Raw genomic sequence first — 22976 nt, forward strand, 5'->3', positions numbered from 1 at the left:
TTCAAAGAGCCGGAAATCACCACGGGACTGCATCAACCAGTGATTGTGATTAGAAAACTTGACACGGGGAGTATATTCTAGCCTTTATTTTATCAAAATGTTCTTCATTCGCTGACAAAGCAGATAGCCCTAACCGAAGAAAATGAGATCGCTGATATATGTTTTGGATTTACGACACCCTAGGAAGTGTTTCTGTCCGGTTCTTTCTTTCATGAAATTGCTATTTCTACCGTGAAATTGAGTTTGCGCCGGCAGTACCCAAAAACGTCTTTCGTAGCGTGGTGTTGAGCTAACTGACATTGCTTAAAAACGGCGACACCGTCACGATCGGCCTTCATAACAATCGATGGAATAATATTTTTCAGCGCTGTCTATTTGCCTACCGCCTGCTATGTGATTGATTCATTCCCCCAAAACGTCGTGGGTATTGTTGAAACAAAAACAGTGTCTGATAGCGGCTGTTTTCAAGTTTCAGGCGTCAACATTCATAAATAGAATGGTTGTTTTCATGCTTCGATTGTTAAATCCAGTTGCCCTTTCCTGGTTTAGTATTATTATGCTTCATTAGCGGGTGAGTAGGCGTGCCATTTTATTTCACTAGCAGTAACAAGAGCTGGTCTGGCATTTCTAATTTTAACACTGGTAGTCTGAACGTTCACGACCGTAGCTGTGCCCATTTCGAGAATCGCTTTCCGTAATTATGCAGTAAAAACATTCCTCAAAATATTTTAGCTGTACGCCAGCCTTAATTATTGTTAAATAACGTTTTCCGCGATTTTATTTGAGTAAGACGTTATTGATAGGGCACTAGCTCTGTCATCGAAGCTACCTGTGTTGTCGTGTTGCCGGTCCGAAATTCGCTCAGCCAGCGATCAGGGCAACACACGTTGTCCAACACAAGTTGCTGCTGTTCTTATTGCCGAAAGCCGTCATACCGAGGCAACATTTTTGTTGTCCATGTTCTGCTGCTGTGGCCGCGATCTGACAGATTTGTCGGACAACACGGGGAGCGAGTAACAAGTTACCTGACCGTTGGACAACGTGTTGTGCTGCTGTTGCCATCGTGTTGCCTCAGTGTGATAGGACCTTAAGCACCCGCATAGCACTCCGTAGTACGCCACAAGACGAACTATGCAGACAAAGTTGGCGGCTCGCATGCGCAGCTGCTGCGTTTTATTTACGAATACTGTAGCGGAGGAGGAAAACGATCTACTACAACTCCCTATAGTATATGACAATTCGATGCCATTCTATTATCACGACGCATAAATAAAAATCATTAGCAATACAAAAACTAACACGTTATAGGTCTTTCCCGAGGACATGTCAGAATCGACCAACGTTGTCTTGGTGGGCTTGATATTTAGCTAACTTTCTAAAAAGACGTTTTTAGCAAGACATATTTCGGAGGAATACAATTTTGTGATGGGTGGTATGCTAAGCACCCCTTACGCGGTTTGATTCATGCCGGTTGTCAATCTCTCCCAATTTTCTTTTATATCGCGGAATTAGCGAAAATTAGGGCGTTTATATTAGCGCTTGATTCAGCTGAGTGATAGTCCAGCACTTTTATTTATTCTTTATTTTTGTGCTATTGACACACATCATTGTGTTGTACGAAAAACAAAAAAGATCAGCCATTCCAGGCTCATGATGAGCGATATCCAGGATATCCAAAAGCCGCCATAAGCTGGTCAGAGGCGCAACAATATGGTATAAACAAGTTATGCACTTTTCTCAAATATTTGATTGTCAACGACAGTTATAAAGTATTATGCGCTCCCTCGGGTGCTTAGCCCTTACGCACTCGAGCGTTACAGGAGCGAGTATTTCTGGAAAATAAATACGATGATCTATGTCTCCCTTTGAATCGACGCGCTTATGTGGTATCACGACGAACATACTTTCACCACAGATTTATAACAAATAATGTTTGATAATGAAATTGATTGGGTCGCAACAGCAGAGCCACATTAATAGGTTGCAAATAAACAGTGCGACGTTCGTGCGATGCGTTTACTTCGACGTTCGAATGTGCTGAGAAAGCCGAAAAACCCAGTAGAAAGACTTCCACTTCAGTTGGAAACAAACAAGCGGGACGCTATGAAGGAAAAAGTTCGGCGGCTGACGGGAGGTACCTCGAAAATACAAATATACACATCTCCCCCCCCCCCCTCTCCCCCCGTGATCCCTAAGATCACGGGGGGAGAGGGGGGGGGGGGGGGGGGGAATCGGTTTGGAATGCACCTCCGGCGTCGATAGTCGGGATGGCTGTGGGAGAGGGGGAAATGGGAAGCTTTGCGAGGAGGATTTTTCTTCTCGTGGGACAAGCTTTTTGTAGGTCGGGGGCTTTGAGGAGGTTTCTGAGATCGCCTAAGGTGCATTCTAAACCCAGGCTGGCGTAAAAACAGGTGTCGTCGGTTGTCGGCCATACTGGACAATGAGACACTTCGACTTTGCGGCCACTGTGACCTTGGTGAGCAAGGAGGGTTGGGATCCTCAAGGATGCGTCAGCTCGCAACGAAAACCTTGACCTTCTCCCCGGACAAATCCTTTGTAACCCTTCTAAGTTATCCGCCTCAATACCGAATGACAGGGATTATTTGGGAGCGGCCAACAAACTGGCTCGTTTCTTTTTTTTTTTTTATGGACTTGTTTTGTTTCTAGCTTTAAAACACGCTCGGTTTCCTCCGCATACGGATAGTAGAAAATTTCGTGTAGTGAATTTGAGATTTGGGTGCAGGCTAAAGAATCCGATAGCCTTGCACTAACTCGCACATAATGACCTGACTGTGGCTTCTGCATGTGAGATCCCGGGTATTAGTACACACGATTGGGGCATGAGAGCAGTAGGCAGAGCCCCACCTCTGCCCGAATGAAATCTATGGTTGTTAAATTATAACTTTTTCAGCTTATTTTCGAGGTTGTTTTAAACAGACACATTGCTTTCTTAGGTCCGATTCTTAAATGCAAGTGGTTAGAACAATACATCATATGACAGAATTAAAGGAAGGGAACTGCCGAAACACCCTAGGGATGGGAATGGACTAAAATCTCCTCTTCGATAAGTTAAGTGATGTGGAAGTACCAGAAATCTAAACTCCACAGACTAGTGTGTGAACGGAATGGGCGGACCCCTTGCGCGAATCTGCCATCAGCAGAACATGCCTGTTTTGCGAACACGGGAGACACAAAACAAATGGAAAAGTATTCCAATAAGTCAATTCCGTCTCCTGAATTATAATATAAAACATCCTCTACCATCGCAATGCGATTTGTTAGTGTTCCCTGAAAGCTGCGCCCTTGCGCCAATTTCGAATGCCACCCATGTTTTGCTGAATTTTGATGTGAATGACCACGTTTCAATGGAAATAACTAAAGAAATACCCCGATAATTCAATTGCTCTCAGAAATAGTACTAGATAACCTCCTCAGTTATCAAATGAAAAGGTTTAGAGTCCTGTCAGGGTTGAACATTAGGCTTCTGCGACCGGAGCCTTTGCCTTAAAAATACAAAGCAAAGGAAAAAAACAATTTCAAGCAAACTGAATGGATTCCGGATGTCATAAAATAAATTATGAACGAAAAAAAAATCCTAGAGCTTTATTTACGGCGCGTGACTCTTTTTTGTTGGTTCGAATTAATCCGCTACTGTAGATTCATGCTCAAGGGTAGAAAAATTGAGTTGTGTGTATGCTTATGCAGCCTAGAACTTCGTCTGCCTCAACGGGCGACTTGTCTCCCAGCTGTGGATGAGCAATTTAGTCAGTGCAGTACAGCCGCTAGCCTAGGGTCTTTAACGTGCACCACGCAGCAGTGATACACGGTACTGCATGCCGGTACGATGCTCATCCAGATCGAAACGGGCAGGAGTGTGGATCGAATACAGGATCCCTGGGTTCTGCAGCGCGAGTTTCGCTTTACGTGCTCCGAGCTGGTGTGCACTCGGCCACCATCCCCCTTCAAGGGCACATTGGGGATTGTGGAAATATTTAGACAGAGCGGACTTCCGGCCCAAGCGGCAGCGCAGTGTCGCAGAGTGAACCGATTTCCCGCCGCCTCCGCGTCTCGTTCGCAGCTCCATTGGATTAGCCCATGAGAACGCTCAGAGTTTTGGCGCCATCGTTTAAAAGCTGCTAAATAAAAATGAGCCTAGCGCCAAAAATTAACCTCTGAAAATTATTTTGCCTCAACATTTGTTTTACGAGATGCTCGTCCTAGACAGGCTGGTAATTTTTTTTCCTTTGCAGTGTGCCATGTTCGAGACACACATTTTCGTTTCGTAAAATTTTACGTGCTCGACTGTTTCAATCGAGCAACTCGAGAAATATTCCGCAAATTCAATTGCTCTCCGGCCTTAAATAAACAAATTCCTCTATTATCACATCTGATGGTTTAGAACTTAGAGTACTCTCAGTGTTGAACCCTGGGGTAGAAGCTTTTCCCCAAATGTTCCATAATACGCCCCTTTTTTGGTGAATTCCGACATGTGTGACCATGTTTCAACTGAAATAACTCGAAGCATATCTCAATAATCCAATTTCTCTCCGGTATTCTAATACAGGACCTCCTCTATTATTACATATGATAGATTAGAGTCCTCTCAGGGTCGAGCCCTAGGTTCCTCAGAGCGGCGCTTTTGCCCATATTTTCGCACCACGCCCCCTTTTTGGCCGATTTTGATGGGAGAGACCCTGTTCCGATTAAAATAACTCGCGAAATAATCTGATTCCCGAAATGCTCTCCGGGATTCTAAGAATAGACCAAGCCAGCTATCATTTGTGGTGGGATAGAGTACGCTCAGGGTTGAACTCTAGGTTCCTCAGAGCGGCGCCTTTGCCCATATTTTCGAACCACGCCCCCTTTTTGGCCGATTTTGATGGGAGAGACCCTGTTCCGATTAAAATAACTCGCGAAATAATCTGATTCCCGAAATGCTCTCCGGGATTCTAAGAATAGACCAAGCCTGCTATCATTTGTGGTGGGATAGAGTACGCTCAGGGTTGAACTCTAGGTTCCTCAGAGCGGCGCCTTTGCCCATATTTTCGAACCACGCCCCCTTTTTGGCCGATTTTGATGGGAGAGACCCTGTTCCGATTTAAATAACTCGAAAAATAATCTGATTCCCGAAATGCTCTCCGGGATTCTAAGAATAGACCAAGCCTGCTATCATTTGTGGTGGGATAGAGTACGCTCAGGGTTGAACTCTAGGTTCCTCAGAGCGGCGCCTTTGCCCATATTTTCGAACCACGCCCCCTTTTTGGCCGATTTTGATGGGAGAGACCCTGTTCCGATTAAAATAACTCGCGAAATAATCTGATTCCCGAAATGCTCTCCGGGATTCTAAGAATAGACCAAGCCTGCTATCATTTGTGGTGGGATAGAGTACGCTCAGGGTTGAACTCTAGGTTCCTCAGAGCGGCGCCTTTGTCCATATTTTCGAACCACGCCCCCTTTTTGGCCGATTTTGATGGGAGAGACCCTGTTCCGATTAAAATAACTCGCGAAATAATCTGATTCCCGAAATGCTCTCCGGGATTCTAAGAATAGACCAAGCCTGCTATCATTTGTGGTGGGATACAGTACGCTCAGGGTTGAACTCTAGGTTCCTCAGAGCGGCGCCTTTGCCCATATTTTCGAACCACGCCCACTTTTTGGCCGATTTTGATGGGAGAGACCCTGTTCCGATTAAAATACCTCGCAAAATAATCTGATTCCCGAAATGCTCTCCGGGATTCTAAAAATAGACCAAGCCTGCTATCATTTGTGGTGGGATAGAGTACGCTCAGGGTTGAACTCTAGGTTCCTCGGAGCGGCGCCTTTGCCCATATTTTCGAACCACGCCCCCTTTTTGGCCGATTTTGATGGGAGAGACCCTGTTCCGATTAAAATAACTCGCGAAATAATCCGATTCCCGAAATGCTCTCCGGGATTCTAAGAATAGACCAAGCCTGCTATCATTTGTGGTGGGATAGAGTACGCTCAGGGTTGAACTCTAGGTTCCTCGGAGCGGCGCCTTTGCCAATATTTTCGAACCACGCCCCCTTTTTGGCCGATTTTGATGGGAGAGACCCTGTTCCGATTAAAATAACTCGCGAAATAATCCGATTCCCGAAATGCTCTCCGGGATTCTAAGAATAGACCAAGCCTGCTATCATTTGTGGTGGGATAGAGTACGCTCAGGGTTGAACTCTAGGTTCCTCGGAGCGGCGCCTTTGCCAATATTTTCGAACCACGCCCCCTTTTTGGCCGATTTTGATGGGAGAGACCCTGTTCCGATTAAAATAACTCGCGAAATAATCCGATTCCCGAAATGCTCTCCGGGATTCTAACAATAGACCAAGCCTGCTATCACATCTGGTGGGATAGAGTACGCTCAGGGTTGAACTCTAGGTCCCTCGGAGCGGCGCCTTTGCCCATATTTTCGAACCACGCCCCCTTTTTGGCCGATTTTGATGGGAGAGACCCTGTTCCGATTAAAATAACTCGCAAAATAATCTGATTCCCGAAATGCTCTCCGGAATTCTAAAAATAGACCAAGCCTGCTATCATTTGTGGTGGGATAGAGTACGCTCAGGGTTGAACTCTAGGTTCCTCGGAGCGGCGCCTTTGCCAATATTTTCGAACCACGCCCCCTTTTTGGCCGATTTTGATGGGAGAGATTCTGTTCCGATTAAAATAACTCGCGAAATAATCCGATTCCCGAAATGCTCTCCGGGATTCTAAGAATAGACCAAGCCTGCTATCATTTGTGGTGGGATAGAGTACGCTCAGGGTTGAACTCTAGGTTCCTCAGAATGGCGCCTTTGCCCATATTTTTGAGCCACGCCCCCTTTTGGGATGTTTTTTTTATGGGAGAGACCCTATTCCGATTAAAATAACTCGCGAAATAATCTGATTCCCGAAATGTTCTCCGGGATTCTAAGAATAGACCAAGCCTGCTGTCATTTGTGGTGGGTTAGAGTACGCTCGGGGTTCAATTCTAGTTGGAAAACAGCGCGACTGGGACGAGGACACACAGAGATGAAGAGGACACAAGACAAAGCGCTGACTAGCAACTGGTTGGTTATTACAACATAAGGAAGGATGACAATGAAATGAAAAACATTTTTCATTTCATTGTCAACATTGCCTACAACATCATGAAGAGCAACAGTTCGTGTGTGAGCCAACCTTCGGTGACTATGACTCCCAACGAGATGAAGTTTTTGGATTCAGGGTAACCCAAGCTCTTGAGGAAAGAAGAACACTAGTCAACAATCGGATGAAAAAGAAAAAAAAGAAGAAAGGGGCATATTCCACGAGGCGTCAAGCAAGCGCGCGAGCATTTGACTCCATGTTTTTCATTTCATTGTCATCCTTCCTTATGTTGTAATAACGAACCAGTTGCTAGTCAGCGCTTTGTCTTGTGTCCTCTTCATCTCTGTGTGTCCCCGTCCCAGTCGCGCTGTTTTCCAACATGAACTCTCACCAACTCGCCCAGTTATCGACCCTTTTCAATTCTAGGTTCTTCAGAGGGGCGTCTTGGCCGATATTTTCGGGCCCCGTCCCCTTTTTGACCGTCAATTCTAGCTGGGGTCGAGCGGCACCGTCGGCAGCTATTGTTTTACACAAGCTAATGCATGGGACTCTTCGGGAAAAACTTTGAAAACTGCAATTTCCTAGTAGGCTGTTTTGGAGGACGAGAATTTTATCCTGTTTTCTGGGCATGAGAGTTTATATTCTGCTCTCAAGTATCAAAAATGATAGAATACTAGTATATTTTATTAAATCCTTCGTGGTTGAGGGTCGAAGGTTGTTATCTTGTTTGGTGTAAACTGCGATGCGGTTCAATAAGACAAGGGTTTCCGAGAGTCAATGTGGAGTCGCTCGTGATCTGGACATCATCAGAGGTTAGCAGGCGATAAGTTGGCCTTTACTGAGGACAGGAACGCGCAACGTGCTACTAAAGCACTGCGGCAATCATTGAGCTCGCGCTGAAGGCGGAGCTTCTAGTCTAAGGCGAAAAAAGTATACATTAGCGATCTTTGTTGCCAGTACTGCAAGAGAAGCTGACTTGCAAAGTGACCATCTTGAGCGTGTCACGCGCGCGGAGCGTATTTGCCGAAAAAAATAACGAAAGGCAACACCTCCCGCGGCTCGCGCGCATTTAAGTGGTCAATTTTACATTATAATCTCCACCGTACCTAGAAAGCGTGACGAGCTGTCACGAGGACCGCCTCAAGAAACCGTCAAACGCCCACACCATATATAGCGAACTAGGTCCCGCTAAGTTAAAAGTTACCAATGCATTGCAGAAATGCAAAATTTGACGGGCGAGGTATCGCCCACCACATTTAGCTCACGGTTGTCACGTGACATTATCAGTGAGGTGTGACCACGTTTCTTCATCAGCATACCGTCGTCACGTGATACCAACCATTTAACAATGTCACGCTATACTACACAAGGCACGTGACTTGACACCATGGCGTGACACTAAAAATCACGATGTGAAGATACTATGACATAACTCTACATTGTGTCACGTGACGTGACGTTATGACGCGACACTGTGACATCACGTGCCCCAACCACGTGACGATCGGACATATTGTACGTATGAAAGGGTTTAGAAAATCCCATAAACAAACACCCAGCGCAGCTCATAACACGCTGCTCATTTTGTGTCTTGAGTATGCCCAAAGGATTAAGATGAATTTTAATTAATTACATTAGGGTCATATTTAAATAACTCGTTGAAGAACGGCAACTCAAAAATGTGTTCACACGTTCACTTAAAAAACACATCATTATTATAACTGCGCGGTAGAAGTCCGCGTAATAATTTTTTTTTCGTGTGCGTGGCGTTAGTGCTGCTTGATATTTTTTTTTTTACCTTGATTTGAGAAATTAGATGTAATATCGTATCTTCCTTACAAAAAAATGCTTTCACGTCCTGGAGAAACGTTCATGCTCCACCGCAAAACAAATTCGTATTTCATTTATATTTTTTATTCAGGAGCCCCAGGTTCGAACCCCAGGTTCGAACCCCGGGGGTTTGGCAATTATGTGCTAGGAATGAGTGATGCACATCTATCATGCACCATTTATGGTTATATTATTTCAGTTACTTTCTTATTATGCGCGAGAAACAGCTTTTTACCGCTCTAAACAGCCCTGAATTCATTTACAAAGCCCTGCCTTTTGTTCTTTTAATGACCTGGGCGCTTTGTAGAATTAACGGATTCCGAAGAAAATAGTACCATGATGTAGCTGGAGAACTGGAGCTTTTATAACCGTTGAGAGCAACTCGGAATACGGAGTAGTTAGTTTGTAAATAGAGTTTTAACTCAAATATTTCTCTGTAAATCACCGTACTCCCATACGTATAATGCATTTTTTTCCGATTGCCAGTTGGCTCTATTTATCTTAGACATACAGTCCTTAAATTTAGCACAATGAACAGAAAAGGTATCTATTAAAAAAGTGCGCCGAGAGCAATATAATGCACCGCTTAGAATTTCGTGAAATAAAATATATCTAGTTCGTCCCATTGAGTTACGGGCCGTCCCGCCACCGCTGCCGATAGATGGCGCAAGCAGTGTCGGCGCGCTCCTGTCCCAAAATCCTGGGTATGTTAGGAGTTCTAATTGTCAAGCGAAGAGATAACCGTGAACAGTATGCTCAGGTCCCTCTTACCCGGGAGAAAATTCGATACCTAAAAGCTTCCGTGGGATAATCATCCCACGTATACCATTAAAGAAGTAAACCGGAATATCGTGCTACGAGAAATGCCAGGCCCTTTTTCATTGACATTAGAACGCTGAATCTGTACTTAATCTGATTTGGAAAATCACTTTCTGTACTCCGTGTCATCCTCATGCTAGCGCAGTCAAAGCTTAGAAGGTGCAACAAAAAGCGCCAAGATACGGCGTACTCTCTGTGCTTGATTGGATGCACAGCCGCGACGCTGCGCTTTCGGGGTTGCTTGATCGGCCCAAGATTGGCCTCAGGGCTCGTGACGTCGGCTGTTCTGACTTCAGGTGAAACGAAGTAGAGTGTAAACGTTGTAAGAGCCACTGGTGCGAGCACGTGGCCTCATCTGTGCACGTACATCCTCGTGTCAGTGAAGTCGGGCAATATAATTTATCACGCAAAATGAGCCGAAACACTGTGTACCGAAAGTCCCTCGATAAGAGCTTCCCACAAGCAGCGACATTCTTTGAAGCGCCGACTGCGTGAAGGTGCAGGTTTTGGGAAGCGAATGGCGGCGCACAGCAGAGGTTTTAACTGAATGCCGCCATTTTGTTCCAGCGGAATGTGCTTTGTCATTTGTATTAGTTGTCCTTACTTGGAAAAAAAAGTATCAAGAGACTTCAGATGTACCCGATACTTGAGTTCGGTGGAAACATAAAAGAGGCGTCTCACACACAGCTGAACACAAAATTTTAGTTTGTTTTGTTGGTCCTTGTTTTGCCGCTGCTCTGTTTGCTTTCCCCCTCGCAGAGTGCAGTCAGAGGGCGCAGAACCAGTACACATCGAGCCGCGCTGGGTATCGAGGAAACTCGTTTTTGCTCTTGTAACCAACCCGTCACGCTTATTGGGAACACCTGCAAGTCTTTGAGGAAGTCCTGGGTCAAGCTAGAATTCCAAGTTTAAGTTCCAGACTATAAGCTATTTGACAAATCGACACAATGGGGTTTGTGAGGACCGTAGTCGTAGCAAAATGTCAGGTCAAGTGTTGTCGCTCATATTGTGTGGAAGAATGCTTTATTAAATTGCAGTTCAACCGCAAATTATGCACTATGCACTATTTTAATATTTTATGAACAGTTAATTACTTGCCTTCTTAAAATCTTTTTTTTCTTTTTTTTTTTTAATGCTTGTAACTCACTCTTTTTTTACAGTGCACTTGTGACCCCGAGGGTATTTGAAATACAAATAAATAAATATGGTAAAACTTAAAACGGGGGAAAAAAAATCGAGGGTACTCAAAATTAATTTTTAGTCTTTCGCTGGGGCACATCCTCCGACCAAAACATCTCTCTTCCTCGCGCAGGTCATCCCTGCATCAGTCTGTGCCTGCTAGCCATGAGCAAAGTCTCCGTCGGAAGTTCCCTGGCAGTGGTGCCTCTCTGGTTACACGAAATATCGCCCAGTTCCCAGCAAGCAGTTGTGGCCCATCTTGCGCAGACAGCTGAACTTGCGGCTTTTGCAGTTGTCCCTCTTTTGTTTCAGCAAGTAAGTACACACTGCCCTCAGCGGGCAAGCAATCAATTACCTCTCTGCATAGTCTCGATGTATGCACCAAATATGGCTGTACATTTCCGTGCGGTTCTTTTTTAACCAGGAAGACCCTGAGCTGACACCTGTTGTGTTGAGCGTGCTGTTGATAGGCGGAGGTATACTTCTCACTTTCGACATGCACCACCCCGGGAGGTCATGGTGCCTCAGGAAGCTCCGTAGCCGCGTTGGCTCGTGGTCGTGCAACAGGAACAAGTAAGACAACTACCAATCTGATTTTACTAATTCTATGTCAGTTAAGGAAGGGATGGCAATACATTTTATCATAAAATGTATTGCCATCCCTTCCTTAACTGACATAGAATTACTCCCTGGACTTATACGGATTCCTTTATATAAATTTTTTATATAAAGGAATACGTATAAGTCCAGGGAGTATTTTAAAGACCGACGACCCCCAGTTCACTTTTCCACTTTTCCTTCACTTCCTCCTCACACTCTTCTACCCTTTCCACCATTGCCTGTTTCCTCCTCCCCTTTCCCCCCTCGTCCTCCACCTCCGCTCCACTAAGCCCACAGCGGCTAAGCCACAGACTCCAACGATACAAAAGAGTAACCCCAACATGATTGACAAACGACCTTGAGTTACAAGGCCATTGGCATCAGTGCAGATTTCTTTAGTCAACGTGCTGTGCACTTTTTCTTTTTCCTTGAGAATGGGGGGGTTGACGTTGCTAAATAAAATTAGAACCGGGTCTTTGTTTTTAAGTGCTTCATTTCATTTTTTTTTATTTTTTTATTGAGGATATGCATGATTTTGGCAAATATCCTTTACGCGTGCGCAGCCCCACGCAGACCCTGGTTCGAAAATTGCGAGTATGAAAACACGTGATTGCGTGTAAGATGGGGTTAGATCCTGCTTACTAGATGCAGAGGAGTGCGAGTGATTGAGCTCCCCCACCGTATCCTTTGTACCATAGCATGATCTTTGTAGACATTGTGGCTTATCTGCAGCTTATCTTTCGCTTTGAAGTTCGTACAAAGAAGCTTCTTCATGAAGTGAATGTAAAGGCGCAAACAAACTGTTTTAATTTCACATGACAGAAACCCTGAGACTGCAGGCAAAAACGACACAAACTAAAAGACCGAGACCTTTTAGTGTTTGTGTCGTTATTACCTGCTGTCTCAAGGTTTATGCCCATTTTCAAGCTTCTTCACTCTTCCTTCCTTGCGGCAGTCACATTTTTATACCAATGCATTCCGATCCAAGCTTCCGACAGGGGGCAGCAGTTATTTCGAAAGAAAAAAACGTCACATTGATTAAAAACTCCGGTGATCAAAGACGCACCTAGCGAAGACGTACCACGCTGTGCGAGAAACAAACTCGGTTCTCGTTTCCATGTCCTGGAAACTTCCGTGTGTGTGTAGGTGTTGTAACTGGAGGTTTAGGGGGAAGGAGGGGGCCAATCCTTCGCTAATCCTTAGGGATGGGCGAATATTCGGTTAATACGAATAGCCAATCGAATTCTGTTCTATTCGGTATTCGCTTCGAATCGAATTTAAGTATTCGACAAAATCGAATTATTCGACAATATCGAATTATTCGACAATATCGAATTATTCGACAATATAGAATTATTCGACCTTTCGAAATACAGTCAAACCCGACTATATCGAACCCGTTTACATCGAATTATTCCTTATATCGAACAATTGTTGTGCACAGTAATGTTACAGTGATAATATATAGCAAAAACTATGGTTGCATCGAACAAAAATAGCAGCCGCTACCGATATATCGAACTGCCAAGAGCGCCGTTTTGCTCTGCAAGCTGGCTTTCCCCCAACGCGCAGCCGCATTGGGGGAAAGCCAGCTTGCAAAGCACGCTAACTTTTTTTTTTTTTTTTTTCTTCGGGCGGCCGCGTCGACTGTTCAGAAAAAAATAAAATATATCTTTTGCGGAGAGACGGTGCTCCGTGCTCCGTCCGCAAAAGAGAATATTATTTTTTCTTCCAAATTGACGCGGCCGTCCAGAGAGAGAAAAAAAAGCCAGCTTGCTTTGCTAGTTGGCTTCCCCCAACGCACCACCTGTTTTAGGGGAAAGCCAACTTACAGAGCAAAACGGCGCTCTGCAGGAGGTGCTCCCGTTGGACGTGCTCCGTGCTCTCGGCATATTTCGGCGCTAATGCGCGAATATAGAAGGCAGCGGCCCAAGAATTTTGGAGTCCGTCGATAGCGTAGAAAAATATCGTTATCGCGGATGCAATGAAGAAAAAGCAGCAGAAGATGCAAGACTACTTCATTGTGTAATATTTCAGCAGAAAGGGGATTTTTGAGAGTCAAGTTCATTAAAACTTTTATATCTAATTACCCGCTATATCGAACTGGTAGACTTTTTTTGCAAGTTCAATATAAACGGGTTTCACTTACTCTGGCTTGGATTTACGGCCAGGTGGCGCAAGCTTCCGACCGTTTCGTGCTACCGAACTCAATACACTTGAAATTAACAATTACAGTATATCAAATACCAAATAAGGGCAAATATAAAACTATAGTTTAAACATATTTTGTGGTATTTTTTGCTAGTACTATTCGAACTATTCGATTCGAAATTATTCGACCAAAATCACTATTCGCTTCGAATTCGATTCGGACCCATCCTCCGTCGCACAGATCGCCGTGTCCATTGGAGGGGCACCATTTTTGCAGACTTGTCTCCGTTGTGCTTGCACAATGAACCACCCCACCATCTGAACGGCACGCGCGCACTCATGCCCGACTTTCGCTCCTTTCCTTCTATGGCTTGAAGATGTGAAAGGAGGAAAGCCTTGCAGAATATCGTGTTTGGTCGTCCGCCTTTAAGATGGCATGCTAATCACACAAGGCAACAACCTGCAAACACAAATTATTATACTTTGCAAGATGAGAACATTGCTGCATATAGATGAGTGCTCTAGGCATAAGGACTTTCCTGCATAGGAAGGTTTTGAGTGAATGATGATGATGATGATTATGGGTTTCATGGCAGAAAAGCTACTGAGGCCATATTGCGCCAGGTTTTGAGGGAATAATGCTATTTTTCCGTTTTTGATTTATTATCCCTTAGCATTTCTTGTAGACTTCTTGAACTTCTTTTCCAACACTCGAAATAAAATTTGTAAGCTTCAATATACTTCGTTTAGGAGTTTAGGGCAAATTTAGGTGAGACCAAACTAAGGATCCAACATGAAAAAATCCAAGACAAAGCAAACATAAAGGATTCAGTGTCTGTTTTGTCTATTTTCTGTTTTCCTGGACTTAGGATGTTCTGCATGGCACAGGATCACTATACCTTGTATATGTGTTTGAAATTCTCTGTAAGCATTCTGACCGCTTTAACCATCTAAGGCCAAATGGTGAATCAATGCTGCATAGTCTGGAAACATGAACACACAAAGTGGTGAAAAATGCAGGCAAGTTGGTAAAGCTCGGATCTGCTCAGCCCGATACTGGAGCCTGCAAAAAGGAGCCACTAAAACAAACTCTACCCAGTTAGGAATGATAAGTTATAAACTACAGAAACACAGCTTCTACACCGTGTGTCCCTAAAATAATATCACCGAAAACGAATCGCTCTAATCCAACGCTTTTGCAATTGCTAGGGGCATGGTTTACAGAAGCAATGCTTGGGAGTTCAAATCCCTGCAAAATCCATCTCCCATTCCAAGGTAAGAGAAACGAGGCACGAAGGCGAGCTTTAGACTAATTCAGCACTGGTGTTGTGCAGTCTTGTGAAGAGGCAAGAAGCGCTACAGATGTGCCCAAATTTCCACCCATTGCAAGGAGTGGACACAATCAAAGTAACGGTGGTCTGACGAAAAAGTGCCTCACATCAAGGTGAGTCAACCCCCCCCTCCAATTTCTTGGCTTCCTGGCAATTCAATTAATTGAACTTCAATGTAAACGCAAACAAGCATAACCCAGCGTTTATTACGAAAACTCAAATATAAAATTATTGAAGCTCCAAGGAAACCCCAGTACAAGGAGCAGCGCCGCCTTCAGCAGGTGAGCTTGAGCTTGGCAAAGTTGTGTGCCACTTCCAATGCCTTGTCCAGAGAGCTTACATTGTTCCCAATGGCCTGAGCAGATTCCTCCCTGCCTCCACCCTTGCCTCCAATCACCTCCGACACTTCCTTGATCCATCCGTTGGCAGTGAGACCTCGTGCGACGATGTCCTAAGGAGAGGCAACATCGCAGGCCCTACAAGACACTTCTTGATGTGTCCGAGTACGCTCCCTTCACTTAACTGAATTTGTTATACCCTTATAGCCTCCCCATTGGGCTTTACATAAGGGGAGGCAAATAAGATATGACAAATTCAAAACAATAATAAAAAAAGCATTCTTTCAGCACATAAGCCATCAATGAAACAATGCAGCACCCTAAATATGAATAGAATATGCCTACACCGCAGCTGTTTCTTACTGTAGGTATGCATGATTTTAGGAGTATTGTTTCCCCTTTCACAGTTGCATACCCATGTTTCTGCAGCTGTGAGTGGACAATGCCTACCGAACCAACTGTTTGCATTCGGTACTATTCATTTATGTGACGCAAATAAAAAGAGGCCGTGTTGGCGGCAAACCCTTTGCATCATAAACCCAAGGAATTATTCCAGTGAGTCGGGAATGGCTAGGAACATGAAATAGTTAAAAAAGGTTGAGAGAATGAAGGGGTTAGTGCATCACTGCCTTTGTCGTTGCTTCTAAAAAAGCAAGCTATTTAAACCAATGCGAGCCACGAAATGATGACTAGCAGTAACACCAAAGTTATTATAGTGCATTGTTTGCAATTCCGGAAAGAAATTAATTATTGTCTACAGCCTCCTATCAGCAGCCATTATCATAGCACCAGCCAAGACAAGCCTCTAATTTCCTGTCCCGATATGCATTAAAAAAAAAATTGCAAAAAACTGAAAGGTCAACTGATGATCCTTGAAATGGACAAACATAAGTTGCTGTTACTGAGCAAAAGCTATGAAAATCTCAAGCTTTTCAGCTTCAAATAATATGAACAGTGAAAACAGTAGTTACCTCTATTAGAAAACCTCACCAATATTTCCAAATGCAATATATGCACACAGACCAAAGCAGAGGCAAGGAATGGTAACAGAAGAAAACAGTGCAAAAAAAGACAGAAGGACAAGTAGACAAAAGACACAAACGCAGTGCCGTTCTCTTCCGTTACCAATATGCACCGACAGCCCACCTTCAAACTCTATTACAGAAGCTGAGAAGTCTGTTGGTGTAAAACATTGAAACCAAACACACATACCACTTTAACAAACCGCTCTCTCCTTGAAAAGAGTTACATGTGCATGTCAATCTTCCCTTTGTACTTGCACTTGTACCGTCCAACTACAGATTCCTCGTGACACAATCAATAAAGACTAACCTTGGGCACAGAACTCAGACAGATGACTTTCCCTTTCTCTGCATCACAGCTGAAGAACATGGCGGCAGCGTTTGGTGTGATAGTGCGCACTTGCTTCAAGGCTGCGTCCAGGGCCTATAAAACAAGCATCGCAACACCGACATGAGACAGCATTTTTTGAGAGCATCATTGCACAGCTGCATCCAGTCGTCTCACCCGGCGGGACCGACCCACCTTGGCATTGTCTCCAACCTCAAGAGCGTGCACAATGTATTCGGAATCCTTCTTCTGCTCCAAAAGTTTCTTCACATTTTCGATTGCCTGCAAAAGAAGAGGAAAGGTGCCCCAATGTAGGGTTGAAAACAAGCCTCAACAATTTGGGCAGAGTTGCTTACAATCCTGGCCCACTATAGACACTCTCATCATAGTCAGTAAAGTTAGCCTGTTTAGTTCCAAGAAACATGTGCACGAGCCAGGCAGGTAAACTGCTGCCACTGTGAAGCAGCAAAGAGCCACGGTCAGTTATGTTTGTGTTAGTGGCTGCTTTTTATCTTTCAACCTCGTCTATTACACTCAAGCTTGGTTCACACATTTGCGCGACTGAGTGCACTGCCACCGCATGCGACTGCTTACAACGAGAAAAAAAAAAACACTGGTGCCATCTACCAGGTAGGTTTGGAACACTTCCCATCTGCATATGACTGGACTGCAAGATCAAATCTATGCACCATCCGTGAGAAATGATCGCTTATAACAATGCCAGAATAATTTCAAGCTCACAGTAAAAGAATGATGCTTAAAACATTAGGAAATACAACAAAGCCGTTGAAATGCAGTTGGTCACACTCGAATGCAAACGTGTGGACCAGCTTTAGAAAACCAGGACCCCAGTGGATTATAAAAATGTAACCTCCATGTATTTTGACAATTGGCACGCATTGCTGCCAAAGACTAGCGAGGCACTTCGGTGTACTGGGACCTGTCCGCACAAAACAATAACGGAACTCTATGCAAATTCACTCATAGACTGTACTTGGCAACAAAGGTTATAGTGAGAAATAAATTTTTTTTGCAGTAAACTTGTCTTACCATTTGCTGTGCTTGAGCTTTGTTGCTCCTGTCCAAGTCGTCCAACTGCTTCTTGAGGTTTTTCAGCTCTGTTCTCAGCTCATCTTTCTTCCAGTAAGAGATGTTGGACTGTGATATCTCCTGCAAGATCAAGTAAACAAGCGAACCATAGGGTCATCACAGTGCCTTTAATTCAGTCGGCACAGCACCATACTGAGTGAGCGCCATCCACAATCATGAGATGACTGCGAGGATGGAGGTGGAGAAGCAATAGACCATTTGCTATATCCCCCAAGCATCCCGGCCCGCGCTAAAAGAATCATGGGAACGGTGTTCCTTCAGCTCCTTAGTGATTGGTAATTTTGACCCTACCCTTGGTTACACAGCTTTTGAGCACAATTCGGAGTCACCCTGAACAAGTGCCTGATATACCCCAATGACCCGTCATATCACTTTTAAAATTTCTCCTCAATGTCAGCGTTTTTGATACTGTGCATGATGTCCACCCTTCAACCTGGATGGGCTGCAGAAATCTCTTGCATTATTATCATTCTTGTACAGCTTCAAAGACGCTGATATTAAGTTAGAAACGCTAAAAATGCTATAAACAGCCCCGTGGACTCCGAGCTAAATCCTGGTTTTTGTTGTAAATTCTCGGCTTTTTAAACAATTCATGTTAAAACAACAATCACGAGAGTGATAATATTCTAAGAGATTTCTGGAGCTCAGCCAGGTTGAAAGATGGATCGCATACACAGTATCAAAAATGCTGACAGTGAAAAGAAATTTTAAAAGTGATATGACAGGCCCTTGGGGTATATTATATCAGGCGCTTGTTCAGGGTGACTCCGAATTACGTTCGAAAGCTGTGTAACCATGGAATATGTCGAAATTAGCGATCACTAAGGAGTTGAAGGAACACCGTTCCCATGACTCCTCGAGTGCAGGCCGAGGCGCTTGGGAATATTGCAAATGGTCTATTGCTCGAGCGGAATTGATGCATATTTAAGGGAAAAAAACTTGGGTTCTTGTCCTAGTGGTGATGAATGGCTAATACCTTACGCTACTTTATTAACTTGTATGATCTGATCCAGTTTGTTTCTTCACTATAGAGTTAACAACCTCAAGACTGGACTGGTCTCATTGCTTTCACACTATAATGAGGTATGAACAATGCTTATATTCTCTGGCAAGGAACATCACTATGTAGTGTTCTGGAGGAGCACATTTCAGACAGAGCTGGCACCTCAGAGTTAAATTGAAGTTCCTCACCTCAGTAAGTTCAACCAGTTGCTTCACCAGCTCTTTGCCCTGAGCTGCTTGGGTCACCTTTGCTCCCTCTGCCTTGATCCGGTTCACCTCATTCTGGTAGTGTTCAGCTTTCTTGAGCGCCTAACGTGACAAACACAAGTGGCTGCATGATATAGTAAGAACTATGCAGACCAATGAACATAGTCATAATCATAAAAGTGCAGGGAACAAATTGCACCGCTAAACAGGCAAAGAAAACAACTGTTTATGGTTGTCTGTGAATTGTGATAGCATTCGTCATTAGACTCGCGACGCAGCTCACTGTGAATATGACGACGCAAATTTTGAGTAAACACTTTATTTTATTTTATGACTGGTTTACGACACAATCATTGATGTCAGCACGACTGCAGTGTACCACTTCAAAATGGAGTGATTGCTTCGTCTTTGTGTAATTGTTTAATCTTCTGTCTCAGTGTAATCATTTAATGATCAAGCTGTTCCCCACCATCATTGCAGCTTCGTGTGCGTGTCTTGTCCTGTCTCCCTGTAACAGTTTAATGTTCAAGCTGTTTCACCACCATTAATGATCATGTACCAACTGGTTCAACTCAAACCCACAATTGCTTTGTAGCTTGGGTGCAAATGTGTGTGTGTACTGCTGCTCCGTGTATGTGCGGCACGGGTTCATCTGCTTGCTAGGATGAGGTCAAAGATGACTTCTAGGACGACCTGTGGGACGACCTCAAGGACACTGTCTAGGACAACGTCCTAGAGGGCGACCTCTGGGGCGATCTGAAAGGCAACCTCTAGGACAGCGTTTTAGAGGATGACGTCTAGAATGACCTCTAGGGCGACCTCTCGAACGACCTCAAAGATGATCTCCAGGACAACCTCTAAGACGACGTCTGCATACGTGCGGCGCCTGTGTGTGCGGACGTCGTGTGTATGGAGACGTCATGCGTTTGCAGAGGTGCCGCGCTGCCATGTGGCGCCTGCGCATACTTGTGGCGCATACACAGCGCATTGGAGGCCAGAAAGCGTATCGCAAAAAATGGTTGAAGTAGCAAAAGAATTCTATCAAATTAAAAAAGCAGCTACCTTTGCAGCTTCTGGACCTGTGAGGGCCACGATTCTCCGTATTCCCTTGGCAATGGCTTCCTCAGTAGTGATCACAAAGTCACCCACATGCCCGGCACGCTTCAAGTGGCTGCATTCAAATTGTCCGTGAACATTAGGCACGCATCACTTTGCACACATGGGCATAAGCAACAACCTCCCATTTGCCTATGCTCTCAAGTATCCTCCTGGTCTTGCAAATTGGACCAATTGAAGCAATGAGACAAGTCTACGGTTCTCACAGTCAAAGTAAATTTTTAAAAATGAAGCTTTTTACAACCATCCATTACAGCATTAGTGTAAGCTGGAGTAAGTATGGAAAGCACAATAAAATATAACTGCACAATGATTCACAAAAAAAAACAAAAAAACTATCCACAAATAGTTTTTGAAAACTATTAATGCGACTTCAATGATACAAAAAAACTGACCAAGAAGAGTAACTAGTGTATGCTTGGATTGGCTTACAATTGTTATTTCATTGACAGCATACTTTCTCTACGACAAACGAGGTATGAAACCGACAACCAAAAATACTTCTTGAAAGCAACATTCTCGTAAATGAGTTCTATTTTCTACTGGCATAAGGAGATAATCACTGGGTAATTGCACTTCCACCCCCGAGCCCTGTTGCAACAGCATGCTTGTTTATGAGTTAAAACTATCAATGTGAACCCCAGTATAGGGATTGGTAACAGTGTACAGTTCAAGCATTAGCAATGGATAGCATCGCAATAAAATTGCGTAGAATTATAACAGCCTAAAAGGGGACAATAGTAATATTGATAATGAAAAAATGAGTCTCACGTTCCACCACAGAATTCAATGGAGGTCAAGGATCCTGCAGGGCTTGAAGGGTCTGCCATAAGATCGTCGACTGGGACCCCAATCGACACAACTCGTACCGGGTCTGGATACGTCTGCACAGTCGTTAATACACCTGCCAGAGTCAATGAGCAAACCTGACGCAGCGATTGCTTCGCTGCGTGTCACGTTCAGTGCCTGACTTTCCTTCCCTTGAAAACTTCAATCGGTGACATATAAAAACTCCGAGCCAGGGCATAAAGTATGTTTCTCAGTCTGCTCCCCTGCATTCTTTCAATGGCCAATTGTGGTAAATGGGAACATTCTATAACATCGCGCAAGAGTGAGGGTAACTCGGCCAGAAAGGCCTTTTGCACTGGGTCCAGACAAAATATGCCCACCTCGTTGAAGACAGCACGGAGTCCTTGGATGGCCTTGGCAATGGACAGGGGCGAGTCCTTGGCGTAGACCTCTCCGTTTTTGGAGATGAGCTCAACTGCACTCTGCTCTGCAGCTTTCACCTCAGCAGGAGACATGGGTTTCTGTGCGGGCACCAAACAAAATCATTCTAGAAATCAAAACCAAACTCTTTAAGTAAAGAAACTTAGGTGGTACAACTAGCGCATAATGATACACAAACGTAAGCTGATGAGAGTTAAAACACAGTGACAGTTACTTCGAGGCTAGGATGAAAGAAAGTTTGTCCACTCTACTCTTCTACCTCAAACTCGACGCGACTGCCACTATGCGAGACTTTTATGCACTACTATGTCAGCACCTCATCTTCTTCCTAAAATTGCTAGAGCCTGCGGCCCCAGCAAGTTCCTAAAAGCTATTGACTATTTAAAACTTAATTATGCAAAAGTAATTAGAAACATAATTATCAAAAATGCTATTAATCTCACTAGTGTACTCAACACCAACATTTTTGTGGTTTTGTAGCTTCCACAGCGCTTGGTAGTTTCCGCAGCACACCAATGCTACCAAACGAAACTTGCGCAAGCAAAGTGCTTCCTTTGATATCTCCTTTGTACGAGAGCAAAGTGCGAATGAGACGCAAGACAAAGTCACGTGCTCTCGCAGCAGTACGAACTGCAGTACTGTCGAAACGATGCTAGCCTCGAGGACGTAGCATAAAAATGTTGACACCATGCATAAATTGGACCCCTGACAGTGATTAATACAGCACCACTCTTTTTTGTGTGAAATGGATAGTTTTCATAAGAAAATTGTGGCTGGCGTCCAGTGAAACACCCCGAATATAAACCCCTTTAGAAAAGTCAGAAAACAGTGAAAAAAGCTAGATATAGCCGGGTAAACTGGGCAGCGGACGCCATCTTGAAGGATGCTCCTAATTTGTTTATGTCGCTCCAGTACGAGTTTCGTGGCCTGGTGAGGGGGTCGTGAGAGAAATACATCTGCCATTCCTTAGTCACACGCTGAGAAATTCTTTCTTTTTTTTGCTCAGAGTAAGAACAAGAGATTGAGTGGTACCATTATTATTAAAAGTGAGAGTGGACTAGTTCATTGAATGTCCTTGTGTTTCAGTGATGCGCTCGCAGTCACCTTGTTGTGAAAGATAAGTGAGTGTTCAAGGCTACGCAAGTTGAAAGGCTTGCGGTTGCATCATCCTGTTATTCTAGTCTATTGCCAATCAGTGGTGAGCTTATGTAACAGGCAGCGTACAGTGGTCGGCAGTCTGGTGACTACGGGCCCACTGATTGCTATAGCCGGTTACAGGTTAAGAAAAGTTTTCGAGGGAAAGGAAGGATGGGGAGGAGGAAGCAGACTAAATGCTGAAGAAAAGAGGAGGTTTCCTCCTCTTTTCTCCAGCATTCCGTCTGTGTCTGCACATATGTCGGTGGTCTCCAAACACCAAAACCCTCATGAAAACAATTTTTTTTTTTTCTAGACTATTTTTTTAGCGGGCAGCTGCTTAATGATTACGCTAATCTTTGCCAAGATCAAACCAAGATTCTTTCCGAGTCTTGGTTGGAGCAAGCTCGAAACGCCCACTTCCACCTGGCCCTAGATCTACGCGGTTTATGACAAGCATGTTCTTAACTGGGTCATAACTTCCTTCCTGTGACTCCAT

The 22976-nt window shown here is 44.2% G+C and overlaps 2 protein-coding genes across 4 annotated transcripts in view; one reads left to right on the top strand and one right to left on the bottom strand.

The window, feature by feature from the left end:
- Positions 1–15097, top strand: part of LOC120838986 — a 29650-nt gene extending 14553 nt beyond the window's left edge. The window contains exons 3-6 of the mRNA XM_042287234.1: positions 11042–11274; positions 11333–11481; positions 14869–14934; positions 14994–15097. Coding sequence (XP_042143168.1) covers positions 11042–11274; positions 11333–11481; positions 14869–14934; positions 14994–15081 — 536 coding nt within the window. The 3' untranslated portion in view covers positions 15082–15097. The remainder of the gene's footprint in view (positions 1–11041; positions 11275–11332; positions 11482–14868; positions 14935–14993) is intronic.
- A 79-nt stretch (positions 15098–15176) lies between these two features.
- LOC120835953 (alanine--tRNA ligase, cytoplasmic) overlaps positions 15177–22976 on the bottom strand; it is a 33897-nt gene continuing 26097 nt past the window's right edge. For all 3 annotated transcript variants that reach the window (XM_040218419.3, XM_040218418.3, XM_040218417.3), the window contains exons 16-23: positions 21283–21423; positions 20885–20997; positions 20060–20168; positions 18980–19099; positions 17729–17848; positions 16874–16960; positions 16661–16774; positions 15177–15441 (exon numbers count right to left, since the gene is read on the bottom strand). In XM_040218419.3, coding sequence (XP_040074353.2) covers positions 15265–15441; positions 16661–16774; positions 16874–16960; positions 17729–17848; positions 18980–19099; positions 20060–20168; positions 20885–20997; positions 21283–21423 — 981 coding nt within the window. In that variant the 3' untranslated portion in view covers positions 15177–15264. The remainder of the gene's footprint in view (positions 15442–16660; positions 16775–16873; positions 16961–17728; positions 17849–18979; positions 19100–20059; positions 20169–20884; positions 20998–21282; positions 21424–22976) is intronic.

This window comes from Ixodes scapularis, unplaced genomic scaffold (genome assembly GCF_016920785.2).
Source record: "Ixodes scapularis isolate PalLabHiFi unplaced genomic scaffold, ASM1692078v2 PGA_scaffold9__187_contigs__length_104089568, whole genome shotgun sequence".
Taxonomy (NCBI): Eukaryota; Metazoa; Arthropoda; class Arachnida; order Ixodida; family Ixodidae; genus Ixodes; species Ixodes scapularis.